Source organism: Sinohyriopsis cumingii, unplaced genomic scaffold, assembly GCF_028554795.1.
Source record: "Sinohyriopsis cumingii isolate HCF-2022 unplaced genomic scaffold, ASM2855479v2 utg001176l, whole genome shotgun sequence".
Taxonomy (NCBI): Eukaryota; Metazoa; Mollusca; class Bivalvia; order Unionida; family Unionidae; genus Sinohyriopsis; species Sinohyriopsis cumingii.
In genome coordinates this window covers 3494289-3513760 of record NW_028315968.1, presented here as the reverse complement: position 1 = coordinate 3513760, position 19472 = coordinate 3494289, and the positions used below count along the sequence as shown (strand labels likewise).

The window sequence follows — 19472 nt, the reverse complement described above, 5'->3', positions numbered from 1 at the left end:
TAAACAAAAAGAAGAATAAGAAGAAAAATATAAGTTAATAATAAGAGTTGAAAAAATGAAGATGTAGAGATGAAAAGAACGTATTCTATAATTAGGATTGGGATTTTATTTGCATTCAGTTTTATTTCCAGATAATTCTCACCTCCTCTTAAAGATTACATACAATATCAAAATTACTGCTATTTTAATCCTACATTAGCGAAATATAGATCCACAGTTAAATTAAAAAATTAATATATTTAGCAATAAATTGTTTATTTACCTCTTATTTATTCAATTAATCACACCATCACATTATCACAATTTAAGATAAATAAGTCATTAATTAATAACAATTAGTGATTCTCCAAAATAGTTCTTAAAGATTGTGTTTATATCAACTCATATGCCAAATTTATTTGTCTCTTGTTACAGAGTAGTGAGGTGGTTCAAGAGAACAGCATATCAGATGCAAGCAGTTGTACAAGCTGTGACAAAAAACCCTCTGGCAAACCAAAGGTGGAGGAGAGAGATGAGTGGCCCAACAAATGGGAGTTTATTTTGTCCTGTATAGGGTTATCAGTGGGGTTGGGCAATGTTTGGAGATTTCCCTACCTCGCTTATGAAAATGGAGGAGGTGTGTTACACATCAATTAAAATTATTTCTTCAAAGATTTAGTGATGAAATTTTATGCGTACTCTGTTGATAGTAAAGCATACATAAGACCATTCTGAATTATGTTTCACAAGGAAAATACCTAGATAACCATTGAGGTGAATTATGTAATAAATTACAAATGACATTTTAATGGTGACATTATGCACATTTTGTCATTAATGCAAACAGATAATCTTATTCTCTTATGACATACGATTATAACATATAAATAAACTTGGGTCTTTAAAAGTTGATACATTGTTTGAGGAAATACTAAAAATGTGCAGCCAACACATTATGATATAACAAAGATATACAACCTGTCTGCTAAACCTGAGACTCTATTTTTTTGTTACAGCTGTAAATTCTTAACTATTTTTGTGAACACAGGTATTGCATATAATATAAACAAGGCAAAATAAGGTGAAAACTTTCTTTTCACAACAGCCACAAATTAAATAATCAAGTACCGATAAAAACATTTTAATTTTAATTGTTTTTCCGGCCTCTTAAATTTCTTGTATTGTTCTAGAACACTTTTTTCTAGGTACATATCTCAGTTTGATAGGCATAGAAGCTGCGAATGTGTAAATTGGTTAAAATATCATGCAAACACATTGCGGTTATTATTATTATTAAAGCAGGAAACCCTAAGAATAACAAGTTAAGAAAAGTGTGGTTGAAATTTAAAAAGGATGATTTTACACATCGTTATAACGCAGATGACACAGAAGAAATATTTTATTCATTTTAATTTTGTTCTACTGACATGCGCATTTGGTGCAGAAAAAGAAGAACAATGACCAAAAAATCTGGTGGTGGCTACTATTGTATCATTTTGCAGAATGCCATATATTAAAGACAAACTGAATGAGATCGATATATACAGTTGTAAAAGTAGCGATGTGAATAATTCTCTCTTGTATCATTTTGTAGAATGCAGTATATTAAAGACAAACTGAATGAGATCATTATATAGTCATATAAGTAGTGATGTGAATAATTCTGTCTCTTGCAGCTGCGTTTCTGATTGCCTACATTGTCCTGCAGTTCTTGGTTGGCAAGCCGATCTACTTCTTGGAATTGGCATTAGGACAGTTTTCTGGTAAGGGGCCTACAACGATTTGGACTCTGAATCCAAGTGGCAAGGGTAAGCGTTAATACCTAATATGATACCTAATATGATACCTAATATGATACCTCATATGATTACAGAAGTAAGCTAGTATTTTGTGTTTATTTTTTGTTGCAAAGAATTTAATAACCTCTCCAGATATTTTTTTCTACATCTGCTCACAAAATGCTATGAACATGGATCATATTTTGATATAACATTGTACCTGTATCATATAACATTGTACCGGTATTATATAACATTGTACCGGTATTATATAACATTGTACCAGAAATGCTATGAACATGTATCATATTTTGAGATAACATTGTATCTGTATCATATAACATTGTACCAGTATTATATAACATTGTACCGGTATTATATAACATTGTGGAAAAACACAAGTATACACATTTTCTTGTTGTGTCAGAAATTTTCATTATATTACACTGTATTATTGGAGTTTTATTATCGAAGTACATTTTAATATAACAATGTTTGTATTGCACAGTTTGACTCACCTAAGTTTTGACCTTTCTTCTCTTCAGTACTGCATAAGGCCAGCATTTTTATATAATATATTATTTTTTATCAATTGAATTTATGTGATGCTTAATATTTATCTCTTTCCTTAGTGAAACTTTATGGGTATGAGTCGAATTATCCATCTTTGGTACCATGTTATAAAAGCCCAGTCATGTATCTGCAATTGCAGCTTGAGAAATGTCATTGGAGTTGAGGCTATTGGCATATAAGTGGTTCCATGGCATTAATTTAACCATCTTATTGTAGACTACACTTACTCTAGTAAATGCGTCTTTCTTTCCATTCACTTTTATGAGGGTTGGGTATGTGTTGGTTCCTCCATATTGGAGTTTTTAGTTATAACTCGGTTGGATTGTTTTAGTAGCAATAGTAGATATTGCCATTGCTTGTGTTATTTCTATTATTATTATTATTATTACTATTATTATTATTATTATTATTATTATAATTATTATTGTTACAGTTATTCTTATTGTTGTTACAGGCATTGGAATTTCCCAGGCCCTTATATCCCTCGTAGTTGCCATTTACTACAATGTGATTATGGCCTATTGTTTGTATTACATGTTTGCCTCCATGCAGATCACTCTTCCCTGGACTGTCTGTAAAGAGGTATGTGTTTTTTAACATTTGAAATAAGGATTGAATCAAATTTCCGATACTACTAACCATATTATCCTTTTCACCTCTAAAAAATCCCAGCTAAAATAATTCTTATTTAACTATGCGTGTTTTGCTCATATATATAAAACCATATTTAATGTAAAATGTTCTTGTATTATAATAGCATATATTAATCTAGATTGGTCATCAAATATGACCTATTTGAAATAGCGGTATCATTGCTTTTTTGTGATAAATATAGATGCTGTTATTTTTAAAATTTTTTGATTCCTTGCCTGACCCTCATACCTACGTTACATGAATGAATACAATCATCCTCTAGGTCATTGAAACTTTTTTATTTAATCATGGTGCCGAATGTGTTGCTTAAAACATGGTTGCATTTTGGACAGAACAACTCCTCCATGGATACAATGATTATCAATTATCCTGTACGATATGAAATGCAGTTCTACATTTTGTTTACAGATTTTGATGGTAAACACATTGTCAACTGCATGTATTTCAAACACCTTATTCATGTATTACTATTTTATTTGAAACCTTAACACATAATAATAATTTTGCTCAGCGTAATATGTTCTAAAAGCAAAAATGATAAAAGATCAAATTTTTCATATGATTGGTCCAATATCTCCGTTATTTCCCAGGAGTGGAAGCAGTTTGGATGTGTAGAGAAGACAACCAGAAGGATGCAGTACTGTGACGATGCTCAAAACATCACTGAAGATTGTCGCTGCCCTTTAAATGCCACGTTTGATGTCAGTCTTCCTTACAATTGTACAAATGTTAGCTATGTCGGAAATCCAACCCCAGTGGCTGAATTATATTTCTAGTGAGTACAGAAACAGATGATTATGTGAACATAAGTACTAAATGAATATGAGTCACGTGATCTTGATATTACTAAACTCTACTTAATTTTTATTCTATGATAATTAGCATTGATGAAAATTTTAGAAATTTTATTTTATCCGATACAATCTGCTCGGAAAACCATGTTTCCTCTTACTGACAATGTAATGCAATCAAATCAGAACTAATTCATTATGCAATTAGAGAAATGTGATCAAATTCAAAATAGAAAAGAAAAGATAGATGTAGGCCATGACAGCATTGTTTCACCTGTAACTAATCTATTTCATGTTATTTTTTTGTACCCTTTGATTTTTTGTACACCATCATGCCATAAAAATAATAATTAATTATTTATATATTTTTTCATATAAAAATTTAAATATTTTTCGGTCATCTTTTATTTTTTGTACATAAAAGATCTACTGTGAAGATTTGCTTTTGCCAAAGTGATAAAAAAAAGTATGGCTCTTTAAATTTTACAGCTAAGAATAAGAGATAAAATCATTGTTTTAGTTGCATTTTAATTTATCCATTATTTTTATTTCATTTTTTTAAAATAGAAGACAGGTTCCCATTTCAAACGGATTCAGAAATATATCAAAGTTTGATTTAGGTACATCAAAATGACATGGGTATTTTCTTGCTACTTTGGGCATGTTCTTAACCGAGGCATCAAAAAGTGAAATTGGAGATTCATGCAATATACCAATCATCATTTATAATCATGCATGTAGGTCATTCATAATTTCTTTCTTTTATGATTGTATTTAACTATATAATTTTATGTTTTTATTTGCATCACATTTCAAACAGCATCAGAAAAAATGCTGATGTATCACTTAGATACGCAAAACAACCAATTTATTCTTTGATGAGTATACATGTATTTGGTTTAATCTCATAAGAGAAATATAAATATTGTTTCCGCAATGAAACACAAACCCGAATTATCTGTTATCTTTGCGTAAATGTGTATCTGAGGCATCTAATAATGTAAAAATATGATAAATGTGCAGAAAGTCCTTTGCTCGGCTTACTCGGAAAGGGCAACTGTTTTGTTAAGAATCTATTCACATTCATCATATTGCCCTTCTTCATCTTTTGTATTGGTGAGAAAATATAATGATTGATGTGTTTGTTCTGTTGTTGTCATTACAATCACAGGAGACAAAAACAAAATAATTAAACAAAATATATTCTTCAAGAGAAACTTTTGCCATGTGACTTTGCTATCTTATATTTGTATGTAGAGGAAACTGCTTTGTTTAATCTATATGAAAAAACAGACTTGAGTTTGCTAAGATATAATTGGCTAATCAATTCTCTCTCTCTCTTTCTCTCTACTATATATATATATATATATATATATATGTGTGTGTGTGTGTGTGTGTGTCCATCATATAAGCATGAAAATTACCATGTTCCATGTTGAAAAGTGCCATAAATAAAATATTCTTCAAGATTATTTTGAAAATTATTGCATACACCTACTCTCTGTAATATCCTTTCAGTAAAGAGGTCATCCAAAAGGCCCCAAACTTGTACCCTAAGGATATGGGGGATCCACTGTGGAAACTCACTCTTTGTCATTTTGTCTCCTGGATCATTGTAGTTGTCTGTCTCATCAAGGGAATCAAGACTTCGGGAAAGGTAGGCTGAATTGTTTCTTTGGCCTAGTTAATGACTTAATCTCAATAAATTAATTTTGAATATTTTCATGTTGCTGTTGTATATACATCATGTTTTGTCAGATAAGCTCCATCAAGAATAAGATTTTAGTACAGGAGGCAGATGATAATGTAGCTATTGTTTTCACACTGGTAACAGTTTTTATTCTGTCCTTTCCATTTGTTTTGAGACCCTGGCTGTACCATATAGATATTTTATTTGTTCTCACTCCACATTTTCATCCTCAAATTATTATGCATTTGTATTTTTTTAAATTTTGTCTCTTCACAGGTTGTGTATTTTTCTGCCACCTTCCCATACGTCATTTTGCTCATACTGCTGATTCGTGGTGCCACACTTGATGGAGCCATAGACGGAGTTATATATTTTATTGTTCCTAAATGGGAAAAGTTACTGGACCTTAAGGTGAGTCTAAGTAAATGTGTGTTTTACCATTATGTGTATAATTATGTTTTATTTTAATGAATATTCATGCTAGGTAAAGTTTACAAATTTACTTAAATTCAAGATGGAGTCCACTACTGAATGGCAGAAATGTTTTAGCATCAGCAGAGCACTATGTCATGCATATTGGCATCAAAATTTAAACCATCATATGAAATGAATTATTTTTGTAAGATTCCCAAATGATACAAGTCATATTAAGACCTGCCCTTTGGTACACTAGTATTTTACATGGAAGAAATTAAAGACAGAACATTAATTTTAGCAATTATTATTTGGATATTAAACATTAAATACAGAAAAGTGAGTGACCATTGTATTGTAATAGACTTGATAGAAGATCACAGTAATCATTAAAATCATGACAACGGTTAGAGACCCGTATATGATGTCACAGTTGGCCTTAATGAGGTCATACTTTTATGCCTAATATTATCTTACTTTGCCTGAACAGATGTCTAATATGTCAAATTATCTGGGTCACTGTGTCACTTAAATGAGATCATTGAGATGTTAAATTAATCACAGTGAAATAACTATACATTTTTAATGGTCTCAAAATTTATATTTTACTTTGTTATTAAATCACCAGTTGGAATCGACAAAGAATTCAGAATTGGCCAGGTCAAGACCAATAAATGAACATACGTTGTTTGTGATTTTAGGTATGGGTAGCTGCCGCAAGTCAGATGTTTTTCTCCCTAAGTGTTTCCTTTGGTGGTATAATCATGTTTGGGAGCTTTAACAAGTTTAAGAATAATATATATGGGTAAGTGCATGCAAAATATTCAGTGCGTTCCTGAAAAAGTATATTGTTTTTAGCAAACATTGACCTATGTCTATGTAATAATTTAAATGCTTTCTCTATTTCTCTCTTTCATTTTTCTCTCTCTTATTTCTTTCTTTCAACCAGACAAACTTTCCTTATTTTTCCTATTCAGTTCTTGGGTTATACTTAAGACTAATGTTGCAGAATGATGTCCTTATATCAATCTTGTTTTAAAGACAACTTAAAGAATATTACATCAGTGCGAAGTTCACTGAAATAAATGTCATGATTGGAAGACTAAGTCAAAACTCATATTTTTAAAATTTTTCTTCCCTAGAGATGCCATTCTAATTGCAGTGATGGACTTACTAACTAGCATAATCGCTGGTTTTGTTATATTTACAACGTTTGGTGGAATGGCCAAGGAACTTGGTGTAGGTGTACAGGATGTAGCAAAGGGAGGTAAGATGATGGAAACTAAAATACAATACAGTTTCCAATAGTGTAGAACTGGATATTAAACAACATTTTGGAATAAAAATACATTTCCTCACTATATCTACTTGATTTATTTAGAAAAATAGAATAATAAGTTAGGTGATTATATATATATATATATATATATATATATATATATATATATATATATATATATATATTGATAGGGATGGAGACACACACGGTTTAATACCTTTAGGATGATCTTTGTTGTGATGAATCTCATTTTTTATTTCATTATTGACTACATTGTAAATTTAATTTATAAGCCAGTGTTATCATTTGGTCACATTAAACACGTTTAATAACACCAATTGATGTTTAATTTATAAACCAGTGTTATCATTTGGTCACATTAAACACGTTTAATAACACTGAATGATGTTTAATTTATAAACCAGTGTTATCATTTGGTCATATTAGACACGTTTAATAACACTGTTTGATGTTTAATTTATAAACCAGTGTTATCATTTGGTCACATTAAACACGTTTAATAACACCGATTGATGTTTAATTTATAAACCAGTGTTATCATTTGGTCACATTAAACATGTTTAATAACACCGATTGATGTTAGAAATGACTTGATGTCTATGATGCAGTGTAATGGCATAAAGACAGAAGCATCCCAGCATTATTCTAAGTCAGTTGTTGTTATTGGGTTTAATGCCATTTTTCATAACAAGATAGGTTATGCATGGTGGCCAGTATTACTGGTGAAGGAAGAACCCAGGAAAATCTTGGAAAATTCACTGACCCACGGGAAGCTATTGACAAGCTTCCTCATGTACCACATTGGCCAAGATTGAGATTCAAACCCATGCAGACAGAGGTGAGATGGCAGTGATCCATAACAGTGAGAGATTTAGACCACTGAGCCATACTGGGCTCACCCAAAGTCAGTTCACTCCATTTGCATGTTCTAAAGAGGTAGTGCTTTGACCAATATACCTCACATAATGTAAAAAGAAGACACAGTGAGTGATATGTATTGATAGTTCTGGCAAATTATGTTCAAAAACATGAAACTTGCCAACCATTTCAACATGTTCTGTTTTGAACATTGCATATAATTATATAATTAATTGATGATTGATGATGATGATAATGATTATTATTATTATTATTATTATTATTATTATTATTTTATGATAGGATATGGTATGGCTTTTGTTGCTTACCCAGAAGCCCTGTCTAACTTGCCACCTTCTCAGCTCTGGTCAATTTTGTTCTTCTTCATGCTTTATAATCTGGGACTCGACAGCGAGGTATGTAAAGAATCTTTATTTACTTTCAAAAATCGTTTATAACAGTTTATATCATGCAGTTCTTTATAATATGTTTCATACACTTATTGCTTAGTGCTATCTGTTTTAGACCATTTTTAAAAATCATCTTTTGAGGACAGAGGTTATACATCATTTAATTGTATTGACATATCAAGTCTTTCTTTTTGGAAATTAAAAGATTTTAGCAAGCACAACTGATCAAATTTCTCAGTTTCATGTTTCGTTTCCACAGACTGTGTGTGCCAACATGCTCTTCGTGAAAATTTAAAGAGCACTGTTAACAGCGAAATTATGAAATCATGGAAACTACTTTATAGGTAAAAATAAAACAAAGCTTTGTTTAGTATTAAAACTCTTTGGTCTTAAAGTAGCGAAAAAAAGTGAAGCCAACAAGTGCAGCGAAATTCAATAACTAATTTATTTCCCTTGAATACAAAGTAAAAATTTCAAACGAACTTACAGTATTGTGACATAAATCTCAGATAGTCCAAAAAGGTTCTGCCCCGAGTTCAAAAGTATAGTGTTCGGAATGAATTCCAGTAATGAATGTGCTGATGTGCCAGTAGCCTTGGATGAGCTTATGTGCCAAAAGTTTTAGAGTTTGGCAATGGTATAATTCAGACTACTTTTGAAAGAATTCACAATAAATCCAAAATATTGTTTTAGTCTGAAATGTAATTGAACACTTTGTAATTCCAATGAATTATTTAAATAAATAATATCTCTCAAATTATAACTGAACACAGCTAAAAGTGTTATTCCACTAGATATATGTTAAATTAGGAATTAATAATTTTGATTTAAACAATCTTATATGGAAAACTTAGACAATGTGTGGATCAAAAGTTAAGAAAGCAAGGTCAGGTCTTTTGCTTAAATTATAGCTAACAACATGACAACCATCTGATGTCCACAACTCAAATCCAGGTAAACAAGTTGTTTACAAATGATCATTATCTTCAGATATATTCTACAATCATGGTCAAAAGCTAGCTATGTAATGTGTTTTTTTACAAATGATCCTTGCAATCTACAGTCATGGACGAAAGCTTAACACACGATATAGATCGATATAGCTATACATAAAAATAGTTTAAATGCTTAAAATTCTAGAATTTATATGGTTCATTGTTCTTGATTAACACTAAGTTAGCACAAAGATTTATGACTTTGAGATATAACATCGTTTTAAATTATTTGTTATTATATGACTTTTGTACGTTGCTATTTGTCTCTTGGAACAAAATGCAATTATTTTATTGTCATTTGTCAAATATCCTGAAGATTACTTTAAAATTTAAACAGTTATTTGAAAAGATTTTATATGTGTCATGCACTGGAATAAATCTAGTGGAGTTAATGCAGATTAACATTCCTGTTAATCAATTGAGGCAACAATGTTAACATTTTCCCCGAAGTTATCCATTATAATGATATATGAAACAATATTTGTACCAGCTGGTCACTTTGAGAGTCAATTTCATGGTTATTGTCAACTAGTATGATACACATTGTATCTATTTTATTCATCAGTTATTGTCCTCTTGTTGCCCATATATAATGTCACACCTGGCTTAATGATGTCAGACACCTTATTACCTGATATTATCTTAATATGCCTGAACAGGTGACAACAAGTATGATGCACATTGTAGAGTGTTCCTTTTTTGATGTGAAATCATGGATGACATGTAACAAGCTGCAGATGAATGATGATAAAACTGAGGCCATTTTGATCACAACACAAAGACTTTCTCATTCACATCCTTTACTTCAAACAATAAATATCAGCAGCACCAACATTAAATTCACACAATCAGTACGAAACCTAGGTGTTACTCTGGACAGTACTCTCACATTGCACCAACATGTCATGAGCATATACAAGGCTGCTTATCTTGAGCTGAGACACATCAGCTCAATTCGCAAATATCTTTCAGTTGATGCCACTAAAACACTTGTGTGTTCATTAGTACTTTCAAGACTGGACTATTGCAACTCATTTCTGTCTGGTTCATCTCAATATCTGCTCCAGAAACTTCAAAAAACACAGCTGCTCGGATCATACTTAGAGTACCATGATCAGAGCACACCTCCCCGTTGCTCTGTACCCTACACTGTTAATCCATTCGATCCAGAATCAAACACAAAATTTGTTCTCTGTGCTACGTTTCACTGTCAGACTCTAGTCCAACATACCTATCTGACATCACCCATGTGTACATACCAGCAAGATGCTTACGCTCCTCTTCTGACAATCGTATACTCATTATTCCCACTATGAAAACAAAGTCATATAGACAGCGTTCTTTTGCATACCAGGGCCCATCAACGTGGAATGAATTGCCCACTGAACTTAGACACAAAGACACAGTGATCACATTCAAGAGGGCTCTCAAAACACACTTATTTCGACTGCAAGAAGAAACTTAAAGACCTGATAATGTTTCCTACCTTAAATATTCTCAGCATTTGCTTTTTAGTGTTTTCTAATTTCATGGTGTTTGTTTTTGTAATCATATCATTATATGTTTTTTATCTTATAGGTGTTGTCTAATGTTGTAAAGCACTTAGAGCTTCTAAAGATTAGGTGCTATACAAAGTCCTCATTATTATTATTATTATTATTATCTATTTTATTCATCAGTTATTGTGCTCTAATCAAACTAAGCGTTAGCAAGCTAGTTGATTAAGATGACTCCTGCAATGCACTCTCACTTCTTAATTCTGAAGAACAATTTCCTATCCATGTAACCTTTACCTGGATTTATAGAACTTTTAAAACAGATATTGAAAAGAGAAAATATTGTCTGTTATAATCAGTAAACCATTTCCTGATCCATAAATAAATTTTATTATTCTCTTCAATAGTTTATATATTTAAGACCAGTCTCACAGTTAAAAATAGGTGGGTTGAGGTGCAGTGGGTGGGTGGGTTTTTACTTTGGTTACGTTTAAACTTAGATGGCATTTATGAAAGTTGAAAATAATAATTGCATTCTATTTTTATTTTGTCTTTATTTTAATTTGGCTTGGTTTTCTGCTTTTTCTACATTTGCTGAAAGGGTGATTGAACACCATGCTGTTTTTGTCCATCCAGCATGTACATTGGATTTGTATTTAACACATTAACCCCTGGAGCTTTTTGTCAATTTCGCCTGAAAATTGAGTAGTAAACACATTTTTAAAGCTATTTCTGAACAGACTCGAAAACACCAAATCCCCAGTCATCTTTCAATAACATACTGCCTAGTTGTGTTAGAAACATCATTTTTTGTTGGCTATTTGACTCGCGCTTGAGCAGAAATGTAAAAGTTGGAGTTTTTTTTTTTTTTTTTTTTTTACTAAACGGAGCCATTATTTTTGTATGGAGACCACTCTCTATTCCAAATGCCCATCTTATCCTACTTTTTGCAAAGGCTCATCTGTCTGTTTGCAGTTCATACTGGTTTGTCTTAGATCTGAGACTAAAAAGTCTAAAATCCAGGCACAAAATCGGATTCTGGCCACGGGCAAATTTTGGGTAAAAAATAAAGTCGGATAAAAAAATGAGGTTTTTTATCAGTATTTTGTAGTGCAACTAGATATTCCAGATTATTTGGTATCATTGTAGAGCTACATCTGTCTACCTTTCTATAATACCACCCACTTTAGTGTATCGTGCATGACCATGATGCTACAGAGCTTGGCAGTAGGCTACTACCTCCTGCCTTGTAAAGTTGTCGCTAGGGGTTAATGTGTTAACATGCTTTTCAGGCTCAACATCACCCACTGGTATCTCCTTTACCACTTTTTCCATATCCAGTAATCTGATATACTTCAAAACTTTAAAAATTATTGTCATTATTAATTATTATCAGCCAGGATTAGCTGAACAAAATCATCATCTAAAGATGAGCCATGCTGGGAATTGGCCATTTTGGGTTTTCTAGGTAGCCTGTATTTGAAACATGCATTTATAAACTTCCTTGATGCAAGTTTATATTATGGCGTAATGCTTGTGTCAACCAAATTTAGTTTAGCAACCATTTATGCCATGTGACTAGGAATGCAAATGTTGAGTTCTAGGTAAAATTTCATCATCGCTGTAGTTTCTTCTTATCTGTCAAAATATTAAGGCCATACCAAATGTTATATTTGTGATTTCAGAAAAAAACAAATCCTCTTCCTATCAGTTTCATGCAGGTGTGGCCCAATGAAAGGGCATTTAGGTTTGCTAGGCTGACTAGTAAGTGGATACCTATGTTGACACCACACAGTATGGATGAATTCCAACTTTTTGTCATGCAGTAATGGCACTGACTTTACACCCCAACATAAACGTCCAAATATCAGAAATGGGGTGGCAAGGGTCAGAAGAAATTTGAACTACTTTTTGTCAAACAAGCTGTTAGGATAAAATAATTATCTTAGAATTGGTGGAGGATGGGGCGAGGGACACAATATTATGAACTACCTCACTTGCTGTTAATTTGTTGAGCTCTTTTCAACTACCAAAAATGAGTGTCTCCACCCAGAACAGCTGTCTCAAATAAATTCACAATTTAAAGAATAACAGGGCAGAGACTAATAGTTATTGATAACAGCTGAAGATTAAAATATCATTTTGTATCAGTTTTCCACCACTTATATTGATATGTATATTGGTACAGCAAAAGTATTGAAGAATTGATATTTTGATGACTGGTTTCACCCCTACCATATACACTATTGTTTCGGGTTTTGGGAGGTGTTCGAATAGTTAGAATAACCAGTCTGAAAGGGAATTTGCATGTGTTCATGTATTCATACAGCATGCTACTAGGTGTTCAAGTAGTTGAACACCACCTCCACTTGAATACTTGGTTACATACTTGCACGCATGGTCATGTACAAAAGTGGCAGTAGGGGACAGTGAAAGTAATAACTTCTTTGGAAAACACACATGCCCTTATAGCAGATCAGAAATATCTAACATTCCAAATGTGAAATCAGTTGAACACCATCGACCTTGAAATTCAGGCATTACAACAACTGCACAAGTGCACTGCAAATTGTCTGTGCTCCGGTGTTTATCCAGTTTGAACCTGAATCACTCCAGTTGAGGCAACCTTTACTTACACTTTAGGTACTCTGTAAAGGGGCTTTTATAATTCATAAATTCTTGTGAGAACAGTGTATCATACTTACAGAATGTGATGACAAAGGTTGCTGTAATTCATGGTTTTACATCCTACAAGCACAGAAATCCGGGTTGTTGAGCCTGGAAGAGCACATTGGTAGACATTTCATTCATTAGTCCATGGACAAAGTGAGCTGAGTTGACAGTTGTAAAATATAATCTTACTACAGATGTATGGAAAGATATTAGTGGTATCATAATTTGCATCTATATAGTAAGATAATGGGCAATTGTGTACAAAGTCTCCAAAAATGGGAAGAATTTTCTACTAAAATTAAAGCAATTTTTCACTTAATAACATAAGTCAAATTTGATCAGCATTTCCTTTTTAACACTCATATTAAGTCTTGAAATATTACAGTCGTATAATTTTGTTGAAAAGAGAAATACTTAGCTTGTAATCCAGTTGTATTGATTGAGGATAGAACATATTAATGTTGCAGATATCATGAAAAATCATTTTAGAATGAATATTGTTACCTGCTACAGCCATTTGTAGTTAGTGAACAAGAATGGATACCTTTCAGTAGCAGACTAAAACATGACCCCTTATGTTTCACCCTTATCAAAAGGCCTTCATCAGAGTAATGACGTCTGGACTGCAGTCACATGATCAGCTAGATTTTGATCATGTGACATAATCCTATACAAAGTTGGAAGTTCCATTGCAGAGAATCAGGGCATACTATTTCTTGGGATAACATCAGAGTACTGAGGAGAAAAATAATCGAAGCTATTAAAATCTTGGAGGGGTGCCATTGTTGAACCAAGATTCCGGGTTAGAACTTCTGCCTGTCAAACTTTATATTTGTCTGTTACATTATTTTTCAGTTTGCTCTTTTAGAGACAACAATCACATGCCTTACGGACGAGTATCCAAGACTGAGGAAGTACAAGAGTCGCTTGTACATCGGCTTTGGTGTGGCATGTTTCTTAATTGCTCTGCCCTGTGTTACACCTGTAAGTTAAAATATGGTATAATATTTGCTTAGTTTTTTTCCACCACCATTACCATCAGCATTAATAATCAGGAATTTACAAATCTACTTACCTAATTCCTGACAATAATTTTTATGTTCACAAATCATTCAGTTATGAGGATAAATAAATCATTACACACAGTTGAGCTTTCATCATTGTTGATATAGTTGGTTAGTTTGTTATCTTATCTGGCAAAGAAATGGACTTAAAACACCATGTTTTTTTTATTGTTTTTTTTTAAACTCATGCTGGCAAATTATGCTTGGTGCATGCTCATATTTTCCAAGAGCATGATTTTTATAAAAGATGTACATCTTTTTATAAAAGATGTACATCTTTTTATAAAAGATGTAATAATAAATAAATACCCATTGGAAAATTGTGAAATTTCAGTTAGGGATATGAGATACGATACAGCTTCCTTGTAGTACTTTTGATATTTGCACATATTAAAAATGGATTCTAGAAAGTTTTTCATGTCTTCTGCTACTATCATTGCTGTGACCTTGTGTTTCTAGCCAATGTCTAAGTTCGAGCTTGTTCTCATTAGGAGCAAGACCTTAATTTCATTCATCACTTTAAGATATCATAAGAAAAGATAAGAATTCGTTATTTCAGACTACAGAGTTCACACATTTAAGTTAAAATATAGATATTAAATAAAAGTATCTTAAACATAAAGATCACTGATGTATTGTGTACAAGTATACAGACATGTCTACAACAAGTGACTGTGTACAACATTGTTAAGAATGAAATTATGTCACACATTTAAAGAGTAATTTGTTCCATCTACTTATAATATGAGAATTTAAATGAAAATCATAGATGCACAGAGATCGTCTTATAGGCTAATATCAAGCATTATTTTAGTTGATTCTACATTTGTTATCCGTAACAGTCTAGTTCACTTGATGCTTCCTTTATTAAGGAATGCTGGTATTCAAACAAGGGATACAAAACTGGAATAACACCAGTTTTAAGAGTGATCTATATTCAGATTTTATATGGAATATATTTATTTTCTATAGGCTGGAGACTACATCGTGACACTCTTGGATAGTTATGGTGCAGACTTTTCTGTGTTATTCCTAGCCACATGCGAATGTATAGCTGTGTTTTGGGTCTATGGTAAGTTTGCAAGACAATTTTTTTTTTCTCACTATTTTTGTTTTTTACATATGTGAATGAACATGCAAGCAGGTGTTGTATGAACTTGCTATTTTAAGCTTTAGGAGGCTTTTCTTTTATTCAAAGTAATCATACTTTATTGCCAAACATCAAGGAAAGTGGGATTAGACAACATTCAGACCAATTTGATACAACATCACTCATAAAATTTTTTGGGATGAACACATAACAAAGATTTGGGATAAATGAACAGGCACTAATTAACACTGTAGGCCATAATTTTATGTCAAATCAATTGAACACAAATATGCTTTTGCACTTGAATCAAACCCATGTGCAGACAATGTGACATTATTTACACTTACAAATAAAGAGGGAGAAACAAGCATGGAAGTCTCGTTAATTAATCCTTTTTTTCCCATGGCCAATCATACAGAACTGTTTATGTTATGACTATAGAGATCATACACTGTGTGCAATCATTATTAGCCAGAGAATGTGAAAAGATCCAAGTTCTCCAACAAACATTTGCACACAGCAAACCATAAAATCATGTCTAATTGTTAGTTTTACTTGACCAATAATCATATTGAGCAATTTTCCAGTAGCAATAAACCATTCTCCCCCACCCACCCCACTGAAATATAGATTCAGAATAGTATTCCTCTAGCACTGTTGCCTTACCCACACCAAAACTGCCTACCCTTCTGCACATGAGATTCTCACATGAGATCTCACTCAGGTTAGTCTCATGTGCAATTTAACATGCAAATTAGGTAGAACTCACGTGAGCAAATAGATTCTAATAAGAAAATCACATGTGCAGGAATTGTTAACAAGAGCAATATCTTGCTCACGTGAGCCACACCTCGCTCACGTGAGCAAGATCTGCTCACATGAGCCACACCTCGCTCATGTGAGCAAGATTTTGCTCACGTGAGCAGCATCTTGCTCACATGAGCAAAAACAACAAAAAACAACTATAGTATTTAGTTTTTATTGAATACAAGAATTAAACAGAGTAAGATCAATATTCAAATCTAGTAATCATAAGCATTTAATTCGAGTTCAATTAGTGATCTTTTAATAAGGTAAGACAACTAGAGTATGTATGTATGTATGTATGTATGTATGTATGTATGAATGTACCTGTTATATTAATACATCACATTTATTCTAAACACTTTAAGGTCATAATGAAAGATACTGCTGGAAATTTGCTTCACATGAAGACCATTCTTCACTGTTCCAGAAAATTCGAAGCAAACAAAACTTGTAATTGACATTCCTGCTTCTGAATTTCATTATTTGCCAGTCTGCAACAATATTTTCACTTGGAGATTGTTCTCTTTGAATCAATGCACTTCCAGTTGACCACTGAATTTAAGTTAGCAGGCTCAGTTTTGAACTGTTGAAAAATGAAACCTGAAATGGAAATGAAAAAGTTGGTAGAAGTTTTTTTTCTTCTGATCACAGCATTTGAGACATTATGTAAGGTTGATTTTTAAAGATTTGTTTTACAAGGTAAAGGCAAAATACATAACTGTAGTTTGGATTAGATGGCACTTTATCACACTGTGAAAATAGAAGCCAACTGTTTTCCCAAGGACACACTTACACAGCCAACCCAGTCTGAAAATTCATCCTTTGGACTATGAGTCAAATAGCTCTACCAATAGAATTACCATAGTTAAGTAGCAAACATATAAACTGCACTGTTGATGAGATATCTGCAAGCCATGTTGCATATTCCAAATTTGACTACTTCTGGATAAAGATGCCAATGTGTACCCGGGTATTCTCCCATAGATAATAATCTGGGTAATAAAATGAACAATTGGGTACCCGTTAAAAAAAAAGTGTTCACAGGGGCTCATATGGTTGCTTACAATTTACTTGTCATACGTGGTCTGTATAATAATACAATCCTTTCTCAAGTGACCTATTTAAGAATCAACGCTGATATTTCAAGCCTGACCATCCTAACTTCATGCCTGTCCATGGTTCATGTGCCAATTTTCTCATGACTTAAAACACTCTTGTTTTCAGATCCTGGTGACATTATCTGGGTCAAATAAAATTAAGCACAATATGAATGTCTGGTTTAACTTGGCTACTGTAACATGCACTTCTTATACCACCATGTTAGGACAAAAAATGAATGAAATGGACAACTATACAGACTGAAATATAAAGATAAAAAAAGTTTGCTACTTAATAGCAGTTTTGAAAAAATCAAATAAAAATTAATGCATTTGTAACTTCTGCATGAATTTTACATCAAACAGTTCCAAGAAAACAGACAGGTTCTTGAACGTGAAACCATTTGCCCTAGATTCATTCTGTTATGATACTACACACATAGTAGTCCAGCTTAAATAGAAAATAAATGGCACCAGATATCATTTTTAAAAAAAGAAGAAAAAACAACAACAAAAATAACCCGGGATGTATCAATGCAACTGATGGATGTATGTAACTGAAAAATGTTAGAGAAAAGAGATTTTGTTAAACTTAAAAACATGTTGCACTGGACTGTCGTTATGGGATGAATCATGGCAGGTTGAGGATAATACAACAATCAACATTTATGGACTTTATGACAATTTGCAAAAGTTACTGTAGACATGTACACTAGTCGAAATGACTGTTATGCACAAATAATTTATCAATTTCTTTTGTGTCTGTTCTCATCCATACTACTAATCCACACTAGTTCAGCTGATTTGTGACAAAAATTATAACTGCATATACATTTTTCATACAGTTTTCTGTAATAATGGCATGTAATTTATACTCATTTTGCTCAGATTATGATTTTTGCTACTTATATTAGTAATAATTATGCTTACAGCTCTTTTTGGGGTTGGAACATGTGAACCTACAACAAAGCAGTTCAGCTTCACATTTAATACAATTTCCTTTTGATTGTATACTCTGGTATCCAATCGTTAGGAATGATGGGTACACATTAGAAATTTCCAAAAAACTGACATCTCTACTTCTGGAACAGTCCTCTGGAAGATTTCTCCAAAACTTTTAGGATACATTTTTCCAAAATATGTACATTTGCAATATATAAAGAAATTCAAAATCTGGTTTCCAATTTTTATGTTTAAAAAAAAAATGTATTGGGGGTCCAATTGTAGAGTCTGAAATGCATATGTTATCATGTCAAAAGATTTGAAGCGTATTATACATACCCTTTACTGGAGTTGGAATTTCCTCTAGCATGGCAATGCAGTTTTGTCTGACTTCTTCCCGTTGCTGTCAATGTTTTGTACTTCTTTCAAATGATTGCTAACTTTGTTGTGTTCATTAAATTTTGTGACCTTCATGAAATTTAATCTGTAAAAAGATAAAAATTAGTATAATTGATCTTTTTTTTAATCTATGCAGAACAGAAAGAATGCACTGAAATGAGAAAACGATTTGGTTGGCTAAAGAATCCTAGTCTATAAGTGTATATAAGCATTAAGAAAAGCTGTAATCCTTATCCAATTAAATCTCTATTTTAAATTTAACAATCAAAATATTTGACAGACAGGGCAAATGTCTTTTAGGAATAAAATCATGAATTAAGCTACTGCACTTGGTTCTCAATCGTGTATGCTTATCTTGATCCACCCAATCAGCAATAAAATAATACGAAGAACATTTATGTTTGTACATATTGTTTCAATCGGTAACGCAAGTACTCCTCACTGAGGCGCCCGCATTATTAT

At 32.4% G+C, this 19472-nt stretch overlaps 1 protein-coding gene across 1 annotated transcript in view; it reads left to right on the top strand.

Annotated features, from left to right (window-relative positions):
• Positions 1 to 19472, top strand: part of LOC149772785 (sodium- and chloride-dependent glycine transporter 2-like) — a 61365-nt gene that overhangs the window by 32968 nt on the left and 8925 nt on the right. Inside the window, exons 2-12 of the mRNA XM_089947317.1 lie at positions 415 to 616; positions 1656 to 1787; positions 2785 to 2912; positions 3575 to 3759; positions 5294 to 5432; positions 5742 to 5876; positions 6581 to 6684; positions 7022 to 7146; positions 8341 to 8453; positions 14467 to 14595; positions 15648 to 15747. Coding sequence (XP_089803443.1) covers positions 415 to 616; positions 1656 to 1787; positions 2785 to 2912; positions 3575 to 3759; positions 5294 to 5432; positions 5742 to 5876; positions 6581 to 6684; positions 7022 to 7146; positions 8341 to 8453; positions 14467 to 14595; positions 15648 to 15747 — 1492 coding nt within the window. The remainder of the gene's footprint in view (positions 1 to 414; positions 617 to 1655; positions 1788 to 2784; positions 2913 to 3574; positions 3760 to 5293; positions 5433 to 5741; positions 5877 to 6580; positions 6685 to 7021; positions 7147 to 8340; positions 8454 to 14466; positions 14596 to 15647; positions 15748 to 19472) is intronic.